Source organism: Crocodylus siamensis, chromosome 5 (assembly GCF_052110815.1).
Source record: "Crocodylus siamensis isolate JL-2025a chromosome 5, ASM5211081v1, whole genome shotgun sequence".
In the NCBI taxonomy this organism is placed as follows: domain Eukaryota; kingdom Metazoa; phylum Chordata; order Crocodylia; family Crocodylidae; genus Crocodylus; species Crocodylus siamensis.
The window spans coordinates 152,486,084-152,509,499 of NC_143399.1; the positions used below are offsets into that span (position 1 = coordinate 152,486,084).

The 23,416-nt window shown below is 44.1% G+C and overlaps 1 protein-coding gene across 2 annotated transcripts in view; it reads left to right on the forward strand.

The window, feature by feature from the left end:
* SPMIP4 (sperm microtubule inner protein 4) overlaps positions 1-23,416 on the forward strand; it is a 51,819-nt gene that overhangs the window by 14,256 nt on the left and 14,147 nt on the right. For both annotated transcript variants that reach the window (XM_090046734.1, XM_090046735.1), the window contains exons 3-6: positions 4,544-4,720; positions 7,269-7,340; positions 18,494-18,523; positions 22,285-22,469. In XM_090046734.1, the coding sequence (XP_089902860.1) occupies positions 4,544-4,720; positions 7,269-7,340; positions 18,494-18,523; positions 22,285-22,469 (464 nt within the window). The remainder of the gene's footprint in view (positions 1-4,543; positions 4,721-7,268; positions 7,341-18,493; positions 18,524-22,284; positions 22,470-23,416) is intronic.

Here is a 23,416-nt window from a genome sequence, read left to right on the forward strand (position 1 = left end):
TGTCCTTACTCGGCATAGCAGCAGTTTAAAAATAGGTGTTAAAAAGTAATGAAATTAGTGAAATGACACTTAATTAAATTTATTAATGAAATCGCAACAGTTTTGATGAACTTTACATGTTGGCAATCCCCAGTCTATAGCAGGGATTAGAGGTTTACTGGTGCCTCCTGCTGTAATTCAGTACCAGAGTGATCAATGGGGTGGATTGGTATGCAGCTTCCGTGCAGTAATTTACTGTGAATAGCACATTTTAGATTTATTTGGTTTAAGAGCTGTCACTTGTACACAGCGACGGAATAAATTAAAACACACTGTGTCAAGTCCGGGGGTATAAAATAAACCATTTAGTTTAGTGAGGACTAAACTGACGTCACATGTACAAGTTCCCTCAGAGTCCCCTGAAAAGATAGAATCATGGAAGTTAGAAATGGAAGCTACCTTTTAGACTAAGATTATCCAGCTAGTAGCCCAAGGGCCACAAGGATTTAAGTTGTGGCCCTGGACACTCATTCAGCCACTACTCCCCCTCATTGCTCCTGCTGCAACAGCATCTGGAGTCTCTGGGCTTTCTCTCCGCTGCCAGCTGCCATTTATGGCTTTTGCCACAGAGGGTGGGTCAGTGTGGCACGGTATAATGGGGGCAATCAGGACCATTCGGGGGGGAAGAGGGGAGAGCACACCTGCATAGGGCAGTGGGAAGGCAGTACTCATGAAGACGTGTTGCAGCAGGAGAACAAGGGAATTGTGCCCATATGGTCCAGTAGCAGGGGAAAGGGGAGAGTGGTGGTACAGTAATTGGGGGTGCCTGTTCAGGTATATGGAGCATTGGAGTGAAGCGTCTATGCAGCAAGCAGCCCAGTGGCCCACAACTCACCTGATGTGGTCTGTACAGTATGTGGCCCCCACTGGTGTGGCTCCCAGAGCTTTAGAAGTTGGACAGCCCTGTGTTAGGCTATTCAGTACGTTTCCTTGCCAGTACAAGATTGTTCCCTACAGTAAATTTTTTAACAGCTTGTCCAGTCTGGTTTTTAATTTGATATTTTCTGTGCGAAGACAGTGTTTTGTTCATGTCCTTGAAAATTATAATCCTACTGGATTGATATTGACCATAACTATCTCTTTGTGAGGCCGACCATAAACGTTAGAGGCTTAACAAAGCCTTGTTTGGTCAGAATGGGTGATTACCTTTGTGTGCAATGTTGGTCTTTTCTGTCTCAGGCAAAGGGGTTGTTCTGCAATTTCGTAACCTGCAGATAAAGTCAATATGAATGATTTATTAGTATTTCCTCTGGGTTCAGTTTAATGAATACTGACAAGCTTACAGAATGATTTGATGTCTGGCTGCTAACCTTCAGGGGGGGAAAAAAGCCATAAATTGAACTTTTAAAAAAATTAGATGCTAAAAGTTTATATAGTTATTTTAATATGGCGGAGGAGGAAGATATGCTTCATCACTCATCACCCCCCACAGGATTATTTTAGTTTGTCCTACTAGATAAACAAATTGCCTCCTCATATCAAGACACAGTGTCATGAAGAAATGGCATAGTATTGTAGCTTGATGATGCCATCTCCCAAGCTTGGGGTCAGCACCCTGAGGTCTCTCCTAATTGAACAAGAGGATTCTTCCAGAGATTTTCATATCACTTGGAAAAAAAACAAACAAACTATAAATAACCTGTGACTCTGATCACAATTATTATAGCTGTTTTACAGATAGATAAATGGAGATACATCAAGATGAAGTGAAAAGCCCAAATTCAAATAATAATGAGCCTGTTCTGGCTCTTTTTCACACTAAAGTCCTGCAAAGTTATTCCTGATCTGTTATGTTAGCATAAGGTAACATCTGCTCTACAAGTGGAGGGTGTGCAGTGTTCTGAGTGTGAGTTTGGACATCAAACTGTTCTGCATGCTTGTGGTGTCAGCGTTCCTTAAACTGAACCAAAAGGAAATGCTAGTCAATGATTCATGTTGACTTCTGCTGGTGAGATTATACAAGCAAAACTGACCTTCAGTCCCCATAAGCAAAATAAGTCAAATCATGTAAGTCACCCTTACTGTAAAGAAGGTCTTCCTTGCATCCAACCTAAAGTCATCCTCTAACAGTTATGGCCACTGCTCCTTGTCTTCCCCTGGGTTGCCCCAGTGAACGGTTTTTCTCCAAGCTCCCAATATTCACCCCTTGCATATATGTAGACAGCCACCAAGTCCCCCCTCACTCTTCTCTTCCTCAGGTTGAACAGTCCCAGATCCAGATTAGTCTACCAGTCCCAGATTAGTCTTTCTTCATAAAGCTTGTCCTCCAGGCCCCTAATCATTCTTGTGGCCCTTCTCTGGACCTTTTCAAGATTCTCCACATCTTTTTTGAAGTATGACACCCAGAACTGGACACAGTACTCCAGCTGGGGTCTCACCAGTGCTGAGTAGAAAGGAAGTATCAATTCCTTAGTCCTGCTTGCAACGCATCAGCTAATGCACCCCAGTATGCTATTAGCTCTGACTACAGCATCGCATTGGCTGCTCATGTTCATCCTGTGATCAGCCATAACCCTGAGGTCCCTTTCAGACATTGTGCTGGCCAGGACATCTCCTAATCTGTATTCATGTCACTGGTTACTTCTCCCCAGGTGAAGCATTTATCCTTATTGAATCTCCCACCTTTCCAACTAGTTCTGGTCGTCTTGGATCTACATCCTATCCCCTAGCATGACCGCTTTCCCCCATAACTTAGTATTGTCTGTAAACTTAGACAGCATGCTTTCCACATCCTCATCTAAATCGTTAATTAAGATGTTGAACAGCACAAGGCCAAGAATTAAACCCTGCAGGCCACCTCCCACCGGGATGATACAGACCCATCTACTAACACTCTCTGGGTTTGATCTCTTAGCCAGCTCCCAACCCACCTGACCATGGACTCTGCCAACCCACAATCCCCCAGGGTTTTTTTTATAAAAGAGTCTTTGGCAGGTAGATGCTAGGACTTGTACAAACCTGGTATTTTTGCTTCTAGTGAATTGATAGTTCTATGATGTATGTGGTATAACAATCCATGCACCGGTCCACTTAATGCAGTTGTTAGAGGAATTCAATTTAAAATTTGGAATGTGTGTTAAAGCAGCACAGATTAACCCAGTGGAGCAGCCAGAATGGTATATACCAATGCTCTCAAACTACTAGTTCTGAAGTGAACATTAAATTGTGTTGTTTCTCTTCCTGGTGACTTTAGAGGTTAGGTTCGTGTGCCTAGGAACTGTCTTATATAAGATGCATGATACATGGAAGGGTAGGGGTGTGGAAGGAAGAATAAAAATGCCTAAACAGGTTAGCTTATAGATCTCTCTATGCTTCTAAGAGATGGAGACCATACAGCCATGAGACGCTTGCTTGGTCTCCCTGTCTGGGTGCTCCGTGCTCAGCCCAGAGTCTCCAGTGCTCAATTAACTGAGATCATGGGCTGCAAGAAGTGTGCTCCCCCTTCTCTCCATGGTCTCTCTGCAATTATGCACACAGAGAGTTGTTAGCCTGGAGCCAGGGGAAGTGGGGGGCACATATGGGGACCCCATTAGAGATTTGGAGGGTGGGAAGCGGTTGAGAGCTATGTATCCTGGGATGCTGGAGGAATCAAAGGCATTTTGTTTTCCCACACCATTCATACAATATATACCCTGGAATCTAGGCAAAACAAATCAAAGATAAACCTTGGCTGGCATGGCATAACTTTGAAAAGTTTAGAGGGAATGTTTGGCAGCTTAGCACCCTTTAATGACTGCTCTTGTTTTAATAACCTTTATGTTGGTTTTAAGGTAACCTGTGCCAAGACCCTAAGGTGCCACCCTGTCCTACCTTCTGTCTGTGATCAATCTACTTATGCCAGCAAAAGTTTGCACTATAAACCTGACTGAAGTTGAGGGAAAAATCAGACCTTTTGCATCAAAGACAGGTCTCGGGGACAGAATAGCCCTGGATCCTCAGATAAAATCCCCGGATCCTCCCTTTCCAGCTAGACCTTACTGCCTCTGTCTTAACATAAACTAAATGAGAATACAGCAGCATAACCTATGGTTTTTGAGTTTGGGAGCAATCTTGAGGCTTCTCCTTCCAGGGCCAGTACTTACCAGTCTTGCTCGCTGCCTCAGTTTTAAAAGTAATTTTTATTGGTGTGCTCAATGAAGAGAAGAGAAAACCATAAATTGGGGAAACCAAGTCATGGTCCAATTTTGTATATCAACTAGAGGACAACATATTCATCTCTGCTTTAATAACAGAGAACATGCAAGTGCAGTTAAACAAGTAGCATATTTTGATCTATATTCAATTTCTTTTTTCTTCCAGTTGATTAAAGCATGCTTGATTTGATTCTGCTGCTGTTGAAATCAATGAACAAACTCCCATTGATTTGTTTATGATCAGTCAAAATGGAGTAACCTACCACCAATAAAATAAAATAAAAATTTCCATTCTGAGATACCTGTGAAGATATTCAAGTCACTGTAATTGTTGCTGTGATTTAAGAATGGGTTATGGATTTTTGTTTCAGGTATGAGAAGTTCAAGAATGAATTTCAGTGGTGCAGGCTTCCCTGGGGAGCAGAAAGAGAACATGGAGAAATTGTACCAGTTTCATTGCCAGAAGATCACAGGCTAAAGAATGAGCCTTCTTGTATGTTTACGAAAGGACATCAACAGTATGGGTATGGTGGGGATCTTTGGCCAAGGTCAGTTGGTGACATGCATTAAATGTTGGAATTTTAAAACATTGTTTTACCCAATATTGGCTAATAGAATACAGCATGTTTGGACAAGTGGAGATCAAACCAGGATGAACTTGAATAAAATAAATCTCATGCCGGTGCTGGACAGGGTTCGATATATTCTTTGTAAATTTTTTCAGACCCATATATTTTAGAACATCTGTATTGATGTTTTTTGTAAATATTTTTGACATGATGTGGAGTTAAAGTGAATGGTTCAAGTACTGCAGTTCAAAACTCTGTGGTTATAACCAGTTGCTGTTAGAATATGTTTAATATTGTTCTAATTTTATAACATCTCAATAGAAAATGTATGAAGAAAAGCAGATTTTTTTCAGCACTTACTTATTGCTGACTCTTAAACATTCTGAGTGGATCGCTCTCATCCAATTTACATAAACTGGAATATAAGGAAATTTTAAGTCATCGGAATAGGGATTGGCAGAGTTGGAATTATGTGAAAAAAACTAAAGTAATACTAATCTTTCACCATCAGATGCCAGTATGTATTAAAAATACTGGAAAGGCCCCTGTACAGAAGTGCACTATATATTGACAACTGTTTATCAGCTTGGTGCCGCGCAGTACAGTCTTCAGTTAAAGATGCTCAGTTGTGCATTGACCTAAAAGTGATTGTAGATGCAGGGAGCAGCAATATTTTTGCCTTGCAAGTATCGTATTAATGCAGATGCACCGGACTAAAGTCTATCTGGATTCCAAATACAATGCTTTATTGGTACTTACCCATATCTTACCAGTTATCTAAAGTCGCATTATTGTAACTATAATCTTTTAGAAGTAAATACAGCAAAAATGGAAAGCCTCCAGGTCAGCATGTTTTTACTGTTAACTTGAAGGGATCATTCACATCACAGATGTATTTAGTATATGGTGTCCTCAGTGAGAGCCACATTTGAGGCCCTTGTGCCTCTGAACAATAACTGGAACTTGGAGTTTTCAGAGATGACTTGTAGGATGTCACATGGGATGACAGTGCAAATATCTACATTCCATAAAGTTTTCACTGTGAGGTAGTTCATTGGATGGCATTGAACCTCCAGCACTGTGGGGCTGACCTGCAGGGCTCCCCCATGGGTCTGGGAAATTTTGGGGCAGAGGAGTGGTAGCAATGTTAATTGCTTCCAGAGACATGGCAATTGACACTGCCACTGCTTCCCCACTGCCAGATTTTTCTGACCTGTGAGGATCTCTACAGTCCAGATGATGCAGCTCCATGCTTCCTCAGTCCATTTACTCCATGGCTGGATCTGATGCGTGGGGTCAGGTCAGTGCATGGAGTCATACTGTAGCCAGGTCCAGCGTGCAGGTTCACTCCAGATCGCACCCATGGACTGACCCCTACAGTCTGCCTGGATGCTAGATCTGGCTTGAAAACCAATCCCGCATGGGGGATCCAGCTCGTGGGGCCAGAGAGGTTTAGCACCCTTGGCTTTGTCTAAGGAGACCGTGTATCTTGGCCTCCCTCAGGGATTAAAGGTGTCACCAGAGGGATATAAGGAAGCAGGCACGGTATCAGCACTGGCTCAAAAATGAAAAGAGGTGAGACAGTTAACTAGCTTTTAGACAGTGTATGCAAACAGTTGGCTAAATGCCATTGTCAGACTACTACAGAACCTTCACATGCCCTGAAAGCTACCTTGAGCCAGTAGAATATACAAACATGTGCCTTATCACCCTGACCCAAGATCTTTCTCTCTCTTCTACCGGTCCATGTCGCCACTATTACCATGCAGTTATAGCTGCACCTTTCTGATACTGAAAAATTCTCTAACTAATGTCTGATGAGCATAGCCTCTTCAGGCAGAGGTCGGGAATTGTGAGACTGTTCCTCATTCCAGAGATAAAGTTACCAGTTAAAACAAGTTATTCCACCTCTGTTTTCTTCGGTTTTGTGGTCCCTTTCTCTCTCCCTTTCCCTGCCTTCCCCTGTCTTAGCTGCTGATAACCAAGCAACATATATCTCTTCCATGATGGAAGAGACGGATAAGATGCTGTTTTCACACTCAAAGGCAAGTCTTCTGTTCAGTGATAAGAACCACTGAAGAAAATAGCATCCTTCAACCCAATAAGGGTCTGATCCTCCCTGCCTCCTGATATCAGAAGGAAGCTGAGGGGGTTCAGTATTGTAGGAAATATTCACCCACTAATAGGATCATGTTACAAGTGCTTCATCCTGAATCTATTGAAGTCATTTCTAGAGTTTCCTTTGACTTTTAGTGGTATGAATCAGAGATTCTGAGCATGCATAGTTCCTACTGATTTTAATGTGAGATATTCTGCAATTCAGAAAACATTTTGATATTTATTAGATAATTTTGTTTATAAGTATCTGCTTACTGCTTGACAGTAAAATATCTCCATTTCTTGTAACTATTATTTTTTGTGATAAGAGCTACTTTCTCATGCAAAAAATACTCAATATGTATTTCCTAATTGTTTACAACCATCTTGAAATATGCGTGCTTGTGGCTTTCTTTCCCATTTTTTACAGAGGTCTTCCCATTGAGCAGAGTTATGATACAACCCAGTTGAAAAAAAGTGACATCTTCATGAATGATGATCTGTAAGTTCTGATTTATTTTGTGCATATCTTGTGAATAATGACAAGCTGAATAGCTCTTCTGCTTTTAAAGATATTAAGGACAGATGTTAAGGGCAAAATACAATTAGATGCCTTGTATAAAATGCTCTTGGCCAAGTACTAAAGAAGCAAAGAGAATATGAAAGGAAGCTCAAAATATGGCATTAGTGTCCCACTCAGTTTATCATCTCTTGAACCATGGACTTAAGTTGATTTTATAGATTTATCAATGTGTCACAACTTGCGACATTCAAATGTATTCTCTTATCTCTTGGCCGGAGTCCAGATTTAATAAATAGCGTTAAAGTAATTCTCATATCAAGTATGCATCCAATAAATGTTTTCTATTGTATTTTTAGGTAAATGTTGTTTAGTTCATTATTTCTATGTAAGAGTAGCTAGTTGTACTGAACTTGGATAGTATTTAATTAAAAGCTGCAATACACAGCTTTACCACAGGATGGCACCAATAAAGCATTACAACTTGTAGTTCAAAAATAAAGTTTGAGGTTAATGTAACATTAAAGTTTAGGTATCCAAGTTGTAGTTGTATTGGTCTAAAGGAATCAGAACTCACAGTAGAGGCTCTCTCTTTTATTAGACCAACTAGTTTTTGACAAAAAGTCTTTAATTGCAAACTTTTGGGCATAAGCACCTTTCTTTGGGCATAGGAGAAAAGAATGTAAAAGTTCTCCCAGGTAGAAATGAAAGTTCATATTTCATAGGAAAGTTAAAGATGTAGTAAAATCTCCTGTTTGGCACAGTTCATTTTATGCAGGTTAGGCTCAGAGAAAAGTTGGAATAGTCTGTTGACCTCAAAGCTGCTCGGTGGCAAACAGGATGCAATCATATTTCCTTCTGGTTATGATGTTTCATATTCCACGGAGAAGGAATATGACTACATCCTGTTTGCCACCAAACAGCTTTGAGGTCAACAGACTATTCCAACTTTTCTCTGAGCCTAACCTGCATAAAATGAACTGTGCCAAACAGGAGATTTTACTACATCTTTAACTTTCCTATGAAATATGAACTTTCATTTCTACCTGGGAGAACTTTTACATTCTTTTCTCCTATGGCCAAAGAAAGGTGCTTGTGCCCAAAAGTTTGCAATTAAAGAATTTTTTTTTTTGTCAAAATCTAGTTGGTCTAATAAAAGAGAGAGCCTCTACTGTGAGTTCTGATTACATTGAAGTTTATGAATTTAAGTACTCAAGTCAAGAAATAAACAAAATAACATTTTCATGGTAACTTATCCATGCTGCACATCCTATATATGCCTAGATACATAAATGTTGGAGATGTGTGGATAAAGTTATATTAACTTTTGCTGGTTATTGTTGTAGGCAGAAGGCAGGGTACTTGCCTTTATAGACTTACTAAACAAATCAGAGATGCATAAGATTTTGTAAACAGTAGCTGATGAAGTAAGTTTGTTATCTGTAGGACCGTGTGGGGACATTTTGTGACACTAGTCTCAGTTCTAGCACCTCATATGTGGTAACTACCAGTACTGCAAACTATGAGATTCTCCTCCCCATTTTGCATGATTCCACGAAGCCTGGAAAAATAGCAACACCACCATAATTCTACTGTGTGATTTGCAGACAGGCCACAGGGAAGCTCCTCAAGGAGAAAATGCAGCTCTGCACTCTGTAGCATAGGCGACTGGTAGGAGTGCATGGGGCTGCACGTCCCCCGCTACCCTCCGATGGGGCCAGTGCCCCCCCAATAGCTGACACTGATGCTGTTGGTAGGGCTGGTGCCCCCCTGACGGGGTCAGTGGCTTCTGCAGGTGCCCCGGCAGATTCAGGAAGCACCCGTCACTCATGCTCTGTAGTTCTGCCTTTGGTGCAATAAGGATTTGACATTAAGAGGGGAGGGCAAGTTAAAATAGTGCAATGGTCAAAGCCACTATTTAACTTGGCTACATCATTAGCAGGGGTCCAGGTTTTCCGTTTACTATGGAAAAATGCAGTAAAAATCAGGTTTTCTTATTTTAAGGAGAAAAACCCAGATTTTCTCATTTTATGGAGAAAAGCATGGGAAATGGTGGGTTTACCTTTGCAGGCTGGCAAGGGGCTGCGGGAGAGTGGAAGAGCAATCACGTAGGGGGACGCCATGTGCATGCATGTACACACATGCACATGGCAACCAGGCAGCATGAGAACACCTCTCTGCAGGAAAGTCAGGGGTAGAGCTGGGAGGGGAGCAGGGAAGAAGGAAGATGAGGTCCCCATAGTGAGGGAGGGAGTTGGGCAGGGCTGGCTGGGGCTAGGGCTGCTGACTAGCTGGGATACTACATGGGCCTTGAGGCCCAGGTTGGGAATTCATAGCTGCAGGGCCCAGGTGGCCAGTGGGACATAACTGCTGCTTATCTGGGGAGCAGCGTGTGCGGGGGGGTGGCTCTCCACTGATGCGTGCACTCCTGGGGGTTGTGAGGGGCACATGACCCCCAGATTTGTGCATGGAGCAGGGGCGGATGCAGGCTACCTGCATTTTACCTATGTGAAGGCCCCAGGGGGAGGGCAGCAGGGGAGGGAGCCCTGAGCCTGCATCTACCCCCTCATGTGCTCCCCTCAAGCTGTGCTGCCCACACAGGAGGGGGAACCCATGTATCTTGGCCTCCCTTGGGGTTAAAAGGGCTTCACACTCCCATGGGCATGCAGCAGCCGGCATCTCCCATGGGTGGTAGCCAGGGCTTGGGCACTGCTGGGGTGGGGGAGGGGGCTGCAGACTGGGTCTCTGGCTCCATGGCCCTGGCAGCTGGGGGCCCCCTCTGGCAGGGCTGGAGTGGGGGGTCAGGGGGCTGTGGGTGGGGAGTGAGGGGCACCAGCAGGCCTTGAGGGGCTGTGGCTTGGGAATGAGGGGAAATGGCATGGACAGGGCACTGGCATATCAGAGCTGTTGAGCGCCACAAAACAGTAGAAGCGGGGTGGGGGGGACAATCACAGCTGGCCCCATGTCCTGGTGAACTAAGGGGGCAAAGGGAGCTCTGATTTTCCATGATAAAAAACCTAAAATCAAATGCCAAAATGTATAGGTATTTAGAATGAATTTTATTATAGTAATTGTGTTACTGGTAGGCTTCCAAATTGCTTTAAAATTGTAAATATATCAATAAAACATTGTATTCAACTGACACCCTTATATAGAGTGGTGTTTCATTTTAATCATGGAAAAATGCAGATTTTAGGGGTTTTAAACAGAGAATTTGCATTTTTAAATGAGATAATTAGCATTTTTTAAAACAAAGAAAACCAGGATCCCTGATCATTAAGTTTGATCTCTAATGAAGCTAGAGACACTGGCCTGTACAGTTGTTGTGTATTGTGACTCCAGGTCACAGGGATAAATCTTTTCCCACAAGGTTTGCATGTACCCCTGTCAAACACATTTGCTTGGGACTTATAACTGCGACAAGAATTTGGCCCTTAGCATGCAATGTAAAATGATGCACAGTTTGAAGACTGGCATACTCCAATAATTTATCAATAGACTGAATGTTTTACTGACAGCATGTTGATACACTTTGTCCATTATTTTGAAAATTAAAATGTAACCTATTTTAATATGTATATGATCTTTTAAATATTTCATCTCTCTAATATTCCAAGTAGTTTTTCTGTAAAATTGTATTTACTTATATTCTATCTTTGAAATTTTAAAGTTGTAGAGAAAGCAGTTCACTTAAATTATTTCCTGTTTCAGATTTTATGGGTTCATAGTCAAACATCTTTATGAGCAAAATATAGTAGCCTGCAGTAGTCTAACTGCTCTAACAAATTAAAATGGTGATAACCTTAGGAAATCTTTATTGAAAAAATACTGACTGAACATTGCTCTTGGTATTTTCTTGGGGGTTGTTAATGCTTGATTTATAGATACTATAGCTGGCAATGGCTCCTTTGTGCTATTACGCTGTTGTAGAAAATGAATTACTGCAAATTTGCAGGAACTACATATACCATTATGGAATTACTGTACCTTTGTCAGAGCTCCACACACTGTAGAGCCTTACATCATTTTGCTTGAAAATGAATTGTTTTGCTTCTAGAAGGACTGCCTTTCAAAATGAATTAACTAGGCCTTGTCTTCCTATCCAGTTACAAACATTCAAAGGAAAACAACGTAATTTGCCTTTGATATGCCACCAAAAGCCCATAGTCACCCTATCAATCCAAGGAGCCACCAAGGACACTGTGCAGGGCTGAAGCCACAAATTGAAATACAGGCAACCCCCACTCTTAATTGGTTCCTGAAAAACTGAGCATTAAGCAAAACCGAAAGTATTTGATGACCCAAGATGGTGACCTCAAGCGTTCTAACAAAACTTGCTGAGCCCTAATTGAAATCAGGTATCAATTTCAAATGAGCATTATAGCAAAATAATGCTAAGTGAAACAGTGTTAAGCAGGGATTGCCTGTAGACTTTGTGAGATTATCATTAGGGAAAGTAACGGTCCTTTGCCCACTAGGGCTAAGTACAGGCATTCAAAAAGCCCGAGTCTGAATCGATTTAATCTTTGCAAGTTAGTCTAACCTGCATCAATTGAACTGAGAAACAAGTGAATAGACCTTCACTTTTGATTCTGGAAATGCAGGCACATGCCTGCAGTGGCTCAGGCTAGAAGCTAGGGGTGCTAGAGCAAGCCCTCCCTTCCATTCTGCAGTGGCCCGCAGGCTAGACAGAAGTTGAGCTGGGGGTGGGGTGGGGTGTGGCTAGGCCCCAGTAGGCTGAGTATGACTGGGGAGGGATTTAACTCCCTACCCTGGCCTACAGGGTCTGCCTGGGTTTTCCCCACCCTGGTTGCAACTTAAGCAGCTGAAGCAGGGGAGCTTTGTATTGGTGTGTACAGGATGGTCTGGACAAGGATGCTTTTGCCTCAGGGCTAGCATGTGACCCCTGAAGGTCCCTCCCAACCCCACTCTTACGATTCTGTGACCTGATCCAGAGAGAGACCCCCTGTGCTGCTCCTCCAGGAACAGAGCGTTTCAGGCCCCCATTCTACCGTAGAAAAGAAGAGTGGGAAAGGCCCAGAGCCTGTTTCCCAGCTAGGACAGTCACCTCCTCACTGGGACACGCATGAGGGGCTGCACAAAGCTGAGGATCACACACACAATCCCTGCCCCCCCCCGCCCGCATGAAGTGAAGCAGAGCCCAGCGCTACACAGCTCCTCCTCTCTGCCTTCCCTTTCCCATGGGCTTCCCAGAGCTATGAGCAGGGGTTGGGGCCCTTCCCCTCAGCCCTCCCCCCCTGTGTATTTTAAGGGGCTGGAGGGAGTGAGAGGAGCCAGACCCACACCCTGGACACGCAAGGAGGAGGCAGGAACTCCTTGCCACTGGGCCGCTATCTCTTTGAGGGTAGCTGGCATGGGGGCAGTGACTGCCTGATCTCTATGATGCAGCAACAGGGAGAACACAGATTGTTCAGAAGTGGGTGCTGGGCCCAGGGGTACCTGCTGAACAGCTTCTCCTCCTGCCAAGGCCATGCGCGGGCCCAGGCCTGGTGCAGGGCAGGTGTCCGTGGGGGAGGGGAAGGCAGTGGCACCAATCAGGTAACAAGTCAGGACTCCCCTCCCCCAACCCCCACCACCAACTCCACCTGAGTCACTCACCCACTTCCGGGGAGCCGTGGCCACCACTGGGAAATTGCCGGCACTCGCCCACAGAGTTACCAAGTGCTGCAGCTGCCTGATCACAGCCTTCTCTTTCATACCACCTGACCTGGGTGGCCCAGCAAACAGGTTAGTCACTGTGAGCAGCAGCAACAGGTCCCCCAGGAGGAACCAGCTGGCCCTCACAGCACCCGAGCCAGCCTGCACCCAGCCATCCAGCAGCTCCACTACCGCTGCAGGGCTGACCCATCCAGGGTTGCTTCCCTGACTGCAATGCCCTAGCTGCTGCCCCTGGGCCCTGAATGGCTGCTCCAGGCAGAGCTGTCGGGTGGCTAGGTGTAGGCTGGCTCAGGTGCCATGGAGGCTGGCTGGCTGGCTCCTCCCAGGGGACGTGTCATTGCTGCTGCTTCTGGCCATGCTGAGCCCAGCCGCTGGAACCACCCAGACCAGGTGGTCTAAAAGAGGAGGCTACAGTCAGGCAACTGCAGCACCCAGTAACTCTGCAAGCACTGGCAACTTCCCCAGCAGTAGCCATGGCTCCCTGGAGGTAGATGACGGTGACTCAGGCGGAGTCAGCAGCAGGAGTTGGGGGAGGGGGATCCCCACTTGTATCCTGATCAGTGCCACCATCTTCACCTCTCCTGGGGACACTCATCCTGCACTGGGCCTGGGCCTGGGCCTGGGCCTGGGCCCAGCGGGAGGAGAAGCCAGTCATCGGGTGTCCCTGTGTGTGGCACCCATTTCTGAACGTCCCACGTTCTCCCCATTGTTGCATCACTGGGGGGATAGGGCCGGGATCCCTCCAGGGGCATGTCTCCCCCTGCTCGCCTTCCCTCTGCTTCTGCCCATGACAACACCAGCCCGGTCCCTCCCTCCCCACCCCACTTTGCCTCAGGCTTGGGGCTGGTGTCTGGCCACACACCCCACTCTGCCACTCATCCCACCACTACCCCCTTTTCAGCCAGCTGTAGCAGTGATAGTGCTCTGGCTAAGGAGGAGAGGGCCATGGGGCCAGCACTGCTCCCCCAGCCCAGCACAGCATAGCCAAGGGCTGCAAAGCATCTTGGGATGCTGCTGTGACTTAAACCAGGAAGAGGTCCAGGGCAGAAGTTCTGTAAACCAGTTTGACCTAAATCAGTTAAATTTGGTACTACATTTAACCAGGTTTGTCTTAAACCAGTTTCAGCCATTTTGAGAGTAGTTTATATGCACTGAATTTCTGTTCTGTTACAGGTTTAAACCAGTTTCTGATCACTTAAACCAGTTTATTTGTAACCTCTGTCCCTAGCCTAGGTGAAAGTGTTCCATACTGCACTCCTCTCTGGTCCTCCCTCTATAGCTGCATAATCTAACCAGCTTTCAGATATACTGCCTGGTAGCCAGTAGCAGGATATATCATCCATCCTGGATAGTATGTGTGTGCCTCAGCTTTTTAGTGCTCAAAGCATGCAGGAAAGTTGGAGAGAACCATATTGCAAAGCCACTTTTTAGCTTTATCCCCCGTTAATAAGTCTGAGCTAAGTCATCCCCACATTCTGCACCATGCTACAAGGCAGTGCAAACACACGAGACACATAAGAGTGTCTCAAGGCATGCACATAATTCAGTAAGATCTGAAACACAAGATCTGTTTCTACATCATTGTGACATAAAAAGGAGAAATAATTTTTGAACCATTAGCTAAAATAAATCTCTCCTTTCAGTACAGCCAGATTCTATCCCAAAGAAATTTTAAGCTGATTATAAACTCCATGAACTCCAATGAACGTGGTATATTCAGATGTTGATAGTTCCATATTGATCGAGTGAACATGAGTATATATTTACACTGCATTTTTTGCAGAGCCCATTAAATGATAGAACTGGTTAACTTGAAAAAGTATAGTGTGTAACGTATGGTAATAGAGTGAAAGTATGCTCTCAATTATACCAGTGTAAATATGATATGATATTGGTGAACTCCAGCATAAATCTGGAGTAACTCCAATAAAATACCGACATACCCAAGAGCTAAATTTGACCCAAGCACTATTTCTTTTCCTGTCCTTTTAAAGGCTAATCACTACATATTTTAAAGGTTTCTTCTAGCTTTGAGTGTGCAGTGTTTAGTTACCCAACTTGAGATTCAAAAATATATTGGACACTTCAGAAAACATGGCTCTTGAATTTTTATTAGCCTTTTCTTACTCAGGACCTAAATGTGTCTATAAAGTATCTTCCAGCCTGGCAAGTGCAAGTTTGCTCCTGTTTTGTTATTACCTGAAGTTCAGATATTCTAATGATGAACACTATAGAAATGTCCCACCCCAAAACTCGAATGGGACTGATTCTCCCCTCAGCCATGTACTCAAATCAAGAATATCGCCAGTGAAGTCAGTAGAGCCCTGCTTATGTGACACCTGTATAAATAAGAGAAAAATCAGCTCCTATACTGCTATTTTTCCACACATCAGTCTGTCTTCGATACCAAATAATTGATTTTTCTAACTGTGGGCTTGGAAAACCAAGTATGATTATTTGTAGGATAAATAAACTTTTAAAAAATTGAAGTTTTGTAATTGCAGGTATGTCCATAAGTACCTTCATTTTTCAAGTAGGGTTTGAGTGTTGTTATAGTCATGATGGTCCAGGAAAAGTTGAGAGGCAGGGCATTCTTGCAATATCTTTTAGTGGGCCAACTGTATAGTTGAAGGAGCTGTTGGACAACTTTTCAGGCATCAGATGCCCTTCCTCAGGTCTTTGTTCACGAGCTCTCCCAAATGATATACAGTTGGTCTAATAAAAGATATCACAAAAACTCTTGAGTTTCAAAATAAGCTTAGTGTTGGAATCGAATCTGTCTTGAAATAGGGTGGTTACAAATATAGCATATAAATCAGCAGTGAGCAAAGTCCGGCCTGCAGGCTGGATCAGGCCCACAGCAGATTCCGTTTCCCACCAGCCCCTGCCTGTGTCACTGAAGCCGAGAAAGGAACATGCAGGCAGCGGATTGTGGCTGTGCCCTGGCTCCAAACCATGCTGTCACCACTGCAAGATTCTGGCCCAAAGCAGTTTTCCACCCAGCCATACACCCTGCCAGCACTGCTGAGGCCAGGTCTGCATGGAAGCTCTGGCCCTATGCTGTCACAGCCCTGCCATTGCTGGGGTGGTTCATGGAAACTGGCCATAGCAACTTGGGGAGGGGCTACTGGAAAATGGAGTCCAGCTGGATCCACCATTTTGCCCACCCCTGATCTAAATGGTTGTCATAATTTAACATTTGTTTGTTCTGTTATCATGGTAATGCCACACACAGAGCATATATCTACACCTACAATTAATGTGCAGGCACATTTAGACTACACAGGCATACATCTAAACGTGCGCCCGCATCAGGAGCAAATTTGCTTCCAATGGGAGCAATTCAATCCAGGGCTGGTCCTACCCTGCTCTGCCCCCCTGCAGCAGCTAGGGGGAACTTCAGGCTCCCTGGGGTGCCAGCCCTGGGCTGACAGAGAGCATAGGGGGAATCAGGCCTGGGTTCCCCAGCTCTCTGCCTGCCCCACGGAGCTCTGAGCTCCATGTAACTTAGAGCTGCTCCAGGGGGCAGGCAGGGAACTGGCTCCAGCTCCCTGCCCACCCCCTGTTGCATAAGCTGACCAGGAGCAATTTGCTCCTGATCAGCATCTACAAATGCACTTTGGCACATTAGTTTAATGTGTCCTTGTCTAGTACCTGTACCTACTGGTACTAGAAAGCAGTGCATTAGACTAATCTACTACTCAGTAATTGCCATACATGTCTAGACGGTGATACTTTACTGTACATTAGATTAGCCTATGCTCAGTTAGCATCTTGTGTAGATGCACCCATGCAAAAGAAAAGCAGTTCATTTTGGTGGAAGTATTTATTCATTTTGATGAAAGTATTATTTCCTTTGTCATGAAAAGTGGTATGATGTTGCATCGCACAGTGCTCGCTTCACATCTGGTGGTTTTACTTTGCAACACCACATATGTTGTGGTAGAACATTTGGTCATTGGGCTTCCGTTTCCCTGCATATTGCATCAGAATGTAAAGAAAACTGATTTGAAAGATGCCATCAAAACCATAATATGTTTTTTTAAAAAAAAGAACCTGCTTGTAAGATATTTAAGGCAGGTTTGTACAGCACCTAGCATCTCCTCCTGGTGTGGGCTCTAGAAGTGCTACAGTATAAACAATATATAAAGGAAGATCTTAGCATTGGAAAGGATTCTGCCCTCTCATTTTTTCCAGAGACCCTTTAGAATGAATAGTAATATCTAACAACTAGCCAATTGCCTGTCAATAATGATGAGGGGGAAGTGGAGGGGGCTAAATGGAATGCTGCCACCTAACGCCCCATGCTACCACTGTTTTGCTTCTTCCATGGAGTAGAGTCGGGGAGCCGAAGCCAGCGCTGTTGGCCTCGGCTCCCCTACCTTCTGTCTGGTCCTTGGCGCGGTTTTGGAATAATGGTGGCCTGCCAATCAGAGTGTGAATAAAGCATTACAGACCGACTTGGGCTTCTATAATATTTAATAATTAAGTCCTCCGTATCTCTCACACTTTGGGGTTTGAAGCCTCTGGATGATCCATATGTTGTCTCTACATTAGATCATGCTTTTAGTAGTACTGTCTACTTCCAGGGGTCATCCTTTCTTCCACATTTTAACCAAATTGGGTCTTACACCCAGTGAGACAGGGAAAAGTCTTTTTTTCCAGTAGTTTAAACAACTTGATATACCCAGATCTGACTTGGATATTTTCAGATACAAGAAAAATACTTTTAAATATAAACGAGTTTAAAAATGATGCAGGAGATAGTTATGCCTTTATCCATTCATTGCAAGAGAAAAAAGGAGAATGAAATAAATGTATATAAGACTTATAATCCTGAGTACTGTCTTTTTTTCTCTTTGCAAAAAATAACCATGAAAGCAAACTAAAAGCACATCTATGACATTTTCTAGCCTGACAGCATTGCCAAGAGATTCTTGGCTAGTCTTAGTGATAAAATTATTGGTCTCTAGAGTTAGTCTTTTCTTCTTACTTTTTAAAAATGTCTTTAAGATACAAAACAAGTCTCAGTGATAGGAGGTAAATAATTTATCTCTATAGATTTTTTGGTATAATTTATGTACCATTACTGTCAACAGGACGATACATTTTCTGCTTTTCTCTTTTAAAATACTGAGAAAAAGATTCTGTTTTAAGTACTAAGTAATGATTCTTATTAATGTAGGGCTGGTAAGATGGAAGTGTAAAACAGTGATTATAATTTAATTTTTTTTAGTTTCTTCTAAAATACCTCATTTAGTACATGGAATTTTTATGTTTTAGCACATAGCTATGTAGAGAACTTTAACACACAGAGTGACATCAGTTAGAGTATAATCTAGGCGTACTGTATATTGATTGGTCTCTGATGTTTACTGTATGTTCATTTAGATAAAATGGGGAAAGGCTCAAAGAATATGAATTTTTTCAAATCAATTTTTTTTCCTCCAATGTAGGCTCCCTAAACCACCAGATGGTTCAATTGAGTAAGTATATCTCACTTATACTGTATCTTTCCTTTATAAAATGAAAAGGCAGGTCCTCTATTTTATAGCCACAATTACATAGTACCTGGGCAGAGAGGAAAAAAAAGGGTTAGGACTGGGAAAAAAGAAAAGGGTACTTTGTTGCAGAATGAAGCATGTGATGTTAAGTTTAATAGACTGACCATGTTTGTCCAAAGCAACTTTACCCTTTTACCAGATAGATGCCAGATGCCAACAGCTTAAATGAGTTGCTGGCTCACTCTCATTGCCTCAACTGGTAGAAGGGTTAGCAGTGCTTGCCAAATGGAGAGAGGACCTAGGTCAGGGGTTGGCAACCCCTGGCACGCGTGCCGAGTGTGGCATGTGAGGCCATCTTGTTTGGCATGCTATGGACAGCCCCAGCTCTGGGTAGCTGCTGCCAGTGACAGACCCCAGGCTGCTCCCAGCAGGGCTTGCAGCATCCCAGCTGCATGCTGGGAGCAGCCCGGGCTCCTGGCTGGCAGCAGCTCCCCAGAGCTGGGGCCAGCTGCAGCTGGGAGGCTCCAAACAGCTGTGCCGGGCTCTGGCATCAGCTCCACACCAGCGCAAGCAGGTGCGCCTCGGAGTGGGCGGTAGAGAAGGGGCCCGAGACAGTGCAGCCCTAGTCTCTCCCCCGCTCCCAGCATGGAGGTGATGAGCTCAGTGCAGGTGTTTATAGCCTGCCCACTGCTTGCTGTAGCTGCCCAGAGCCCGTGCTGGCTACAAATAGCTGCGCTGGGCTCATCACCTCTGTGCTGGGAACTGGGGAGAGACCAGGGCTGTGCTGCCTCAGGCCCCTCTCTCACAGCCCGCTCCAACGTGCGGGTCCACGCACTGGTGCAGAGCTGATGCTGGAGCCCAGCACAGCTGTTTGAAGCCTCCCGGCTGCAGCCGGTCCTGGCTCTGGGGAGCTGCTGCCAGCCGGGAGCCTGGGCTGCTCCCAGCAGGCAGCTGGGATGCTGCAAGGCCTGCTGGGAGCAGCCTGGGCTCTGTCGCTGGCAGAAGCTACCCAGAGCTGGGGTAGCTGCTGGCAGCCACAGAGCCTGGGCTGGGGGGCAAGGGGCTTTGGGACAAGGGGCAGCAGGGGTGGGGGGCAAGGGGCACAAGCAGGGCATCCTGCCATGTACCCCTTACCCTCATTTTGTTTTTCTGCCATGCTGGCACTCCTGCACCTTCCAAGGTAGGCATTGTAGTGTTTTTTGGCACTCTGGCCAAAAAACGTTGCCTACCCCTGACCTAGCTTATAGGAAGAACAAACTTCAGGATGAAAGGAAAAGCCACACTTGAGAAGAAAGCTTATCACCTTAATGTTGATAATTTGGTTTACGAAACCCAGCCTCAGTTAAGGAGTAAGCTTGGTCTCTATAGTGTGTAGACCCAGGGGTGGAGTGGGTGGGGCAGGAAGGTGAAAGTATCTGCTCTCTATAATATGGTGCAAATCTTCATGGTAAAGTTTTCATCAAATAATGCCATTCCTTCTTACTCAAATAGAATCCCTTTGTTTTCACCTGGGTGGGTCTCCTGGATCCCTGTCACTTCAGTTTTTCTAGGATTTTTGTTTAGTGCTTTCATTTCTCCATCAAAATATAATAAAAAACTGTAAAAATAAGTGGCTACAGCAGTAGGAACAGGGAGAAGCAACATATAACAGTTTCCCTAGAGGTAGGTAGGTGAGTCCATGTATAGGGGAGGGGAAGGAGCATGTCCTGTGGTATAGGTGAGCACCATGAAATGAAACCCTTCGCTGTTTGGCAACTCCAAGGAAATGGCATCTCACAGCAATTGCCCCCTACATATTTGAGCTCCGGGGACACATTCCATTAAATCTCTGTTCTCAGTAATAGTGCATCTCTATTTCACTCCCCTCCCCTCAGAGAAAATGTTTTCTTGGGTCAGAGTCTTCTTTTAGATTCATAAGCCTGGTCCGTATTAATGTCAGTAGGACTTGTACAAACCTGAAACTAGTATCTGCCCCAAGTTAGTCCCATAAAAGTAAATATTAGTAAATGTGACTAATTGTAGACAAAGTCCACGCATGTGAAAGATTTGGCGTTTCGGTTTAGAAGTCATAAGTGATTCTTTTATTGCCAACGTGCACTAGAGCAGTGGTTCTCAACCTCTGCTATACCAGGACCCATTAGTAAACATTGATGGCCAGTCCCAACCCAGTAAATAACTTATGTGGAAAACAGCCCCCTGGCCTTGCCAGTGTTCCTCACTCCCAACCTACTGCCTCAACCCCACAGTGTGTGCAGGGGTGTGGGGCAGAACAGGATGTACCCCCCGGATTTGTACATCCACAGCAGACATGGGGCAGCAGCTTACCTGGACCAGCATGGGCAGGAGCCGCTTCCATGACTTGTTTTCCTGTTTAAGAGCTTTGTTAGACTGAAGCCTGCACTTGCTGGAAAAAAAATCCAGGAATGGCTGAATTGACAGCATTCTCTGAAAAAGAGTCAATCGCCAGAAGAATTTGAGGGCTTTTCCCCTGCCTTGCTCCCATCCCACTGAGAGACTGGAAGTGTAGAAATACAACCTGGGTCCCTCACATGCCAGAGCAGTGCATTACTGCTGTACAAGTTCACTGAGCGGCCTCCATTTTCTTTTCTCTTCCTCTGCTTTGTTCTTTCAGTTGTCTACAATACTTTTAGTGGTGTTGATATTTCTACCTTAGATGAATAAGATTCCACCTGCCTACACTCAGTTAATACCAGAACTTGCTTTTCTGGAGATGGCATTTTCTGCATGAGGCAGGTGATACTGATTCTATAATTATTGTCTGAGAGTTTTTTTCTCATTGTTCCTTGCTTGCGCTCCTGCTTCTCCTCAGCCTCACTTCTGTCTTTTACTACCATTTGTGTCAGGTTTTGTCTTTCTCTCATTACCCTCACCCACTTTAGTTTCTCCTATAGCAGTTTTTGAGTCTGCAGGACTCTGTCACTGGAAATGTTGTTTATAAGTTCTTCAGTCTTTTACTACCACTTTAGTGAGTACCTCTCTTGGCAGAGCCTCCAGTCTTGAACTACAATAGATTTAAGAGAAACTCTCTAAAGAGGAGAAACAAATGTAAATCATGTTGCATGTTCACAATCCTGGAAAGCTAAAGTTCCTTTTCAGTCTGAAGCCGTGAATCATCTTCCCCCCAAGAAAGGCAGCATCTTCAGTTGTAGGTAGGGTGAATTTTATAATGGGAGGGCCAAAATCCTAATCTGGATCTGTGCTTAGACACTGACACACCTCTGCCAAGCTTTGACTTAGAATGGGCAAAGATAATGATATATTCTGACTGTGATATTTGATTGCCCCCTAGGGTGTCCCCTCAGTGGCACAGGTGCTGGAGTAAAAGGCTTAAACTATAAAGAAAAGGTATCTTTATTTTACAGAGGAAGAAAAGGAGGAATTAGAGATAAGGTTAAGTATTTGCTCTATTATTTACTGGATAAGGGCAGGACAGAATTAAAGAAACAAAGGGCTCTACTGCATCTAACTCCTCCCCCAGTTAAGTTAATGCATTTGCTTAAAAATACTTATCCAGTAATGACCCAGTATCTATTTTAAACACAATACATCAGATTCCTCCCAGGTGCAACTCCAGTGACTCTGCCAGCAGAGTTGTTTCAGGGATAAATTTGGTTTAGTAAGATACAGAGCATATTTGTTTTAATATTAATAGAAGACTATATTTAAGGTTATGTGATTGTTTGTTTCTTTTTGCTCTTATTTCCATCTAAAACTAATTCTAGGCAACTGTGCCTGCCATTTCCAGTCACCCACCCCTACCAGACGCACATCTCCCGGTATGCCATGTTCCCAAACTTTAAATCACCTGAGGATAAAGACGTGGGCATTGAAGCAAGCAGTCACCAGCCTTTTCATCCTAATATCCCTACAAAGCCTTATGATGTGATTATTTTCAGAAAGACTAAAGGTAAAGTGGCCTTCAGTTGGTTTTTCATTTATTAACATTTACTTTTCAAATGTTCTCAGAGGATGGTGATTTTGTCAAATTGTTCCTTGACGGAGCAATAGCATGGGAACAACAGAGCCAGAGAAAAGTAGTTTCGCCTAAGCTGGAGGATTGCATGCTGATGCTTGCAGTTTCCATTGGTCACCCCTTGGCACCAAGGATAATGAACTCATCTCTCTTTTCTACAAATAAATTGTGACCTTGTGGTTGCAAGCAAAGATGGCCCACAATTCCCTGTCACGGTAAAGCAGATAAATTAGTGAATATGATCTCCTCAAGTCATGCAAATAATTCTTTTTAGTAGCTGGCATTGGAGCAACTAGAAGGAGCCATCTGAAGAGATCACAAATTTGCAAACCCCTTGTTTAACTCTGGTGAATTTGATGGAGTTATTCAGAGACAAGTGATACATAATATGGAACCTTTTCCCATATCAGCAGCAGCAGCATAATGTGCAAAAACACCCAGCAAACTTCTACAGTCTCTTTGCTGTCTGAAAAGAAGGCCATGTCCTCTCCATTTGCAGATGACCGCTTCAGGCTTAAACAGTTACTGAGATACTTATTTGTTTACCACATCATGTTGAGATGTTTTCAGTGTTATTCAGAGACATATTACATTACTGTTGGTTTTGTATCAATTCCAGTATCCTTATTCCCATGGTCCTTCATACCAGTAAAGGAATAAAGGCCAGAATCTGATTCTGCTTTTTTTCCAAAGAGGTTACCTAATGCCTGATTTTGCCGTGGTATCTCACACATTTCTCTAGTCCAGTTTCTTGTTTGAAGTGTGCTGGTGTTTTGCAGTTCTCCAGTATATTTAATTATGGTGCTAATTATCACACTATTCTTGGCACCACAGGTAAGTTGGACGCTGTGAGGAACTTGCTGTTCATTTTCAGAATATCA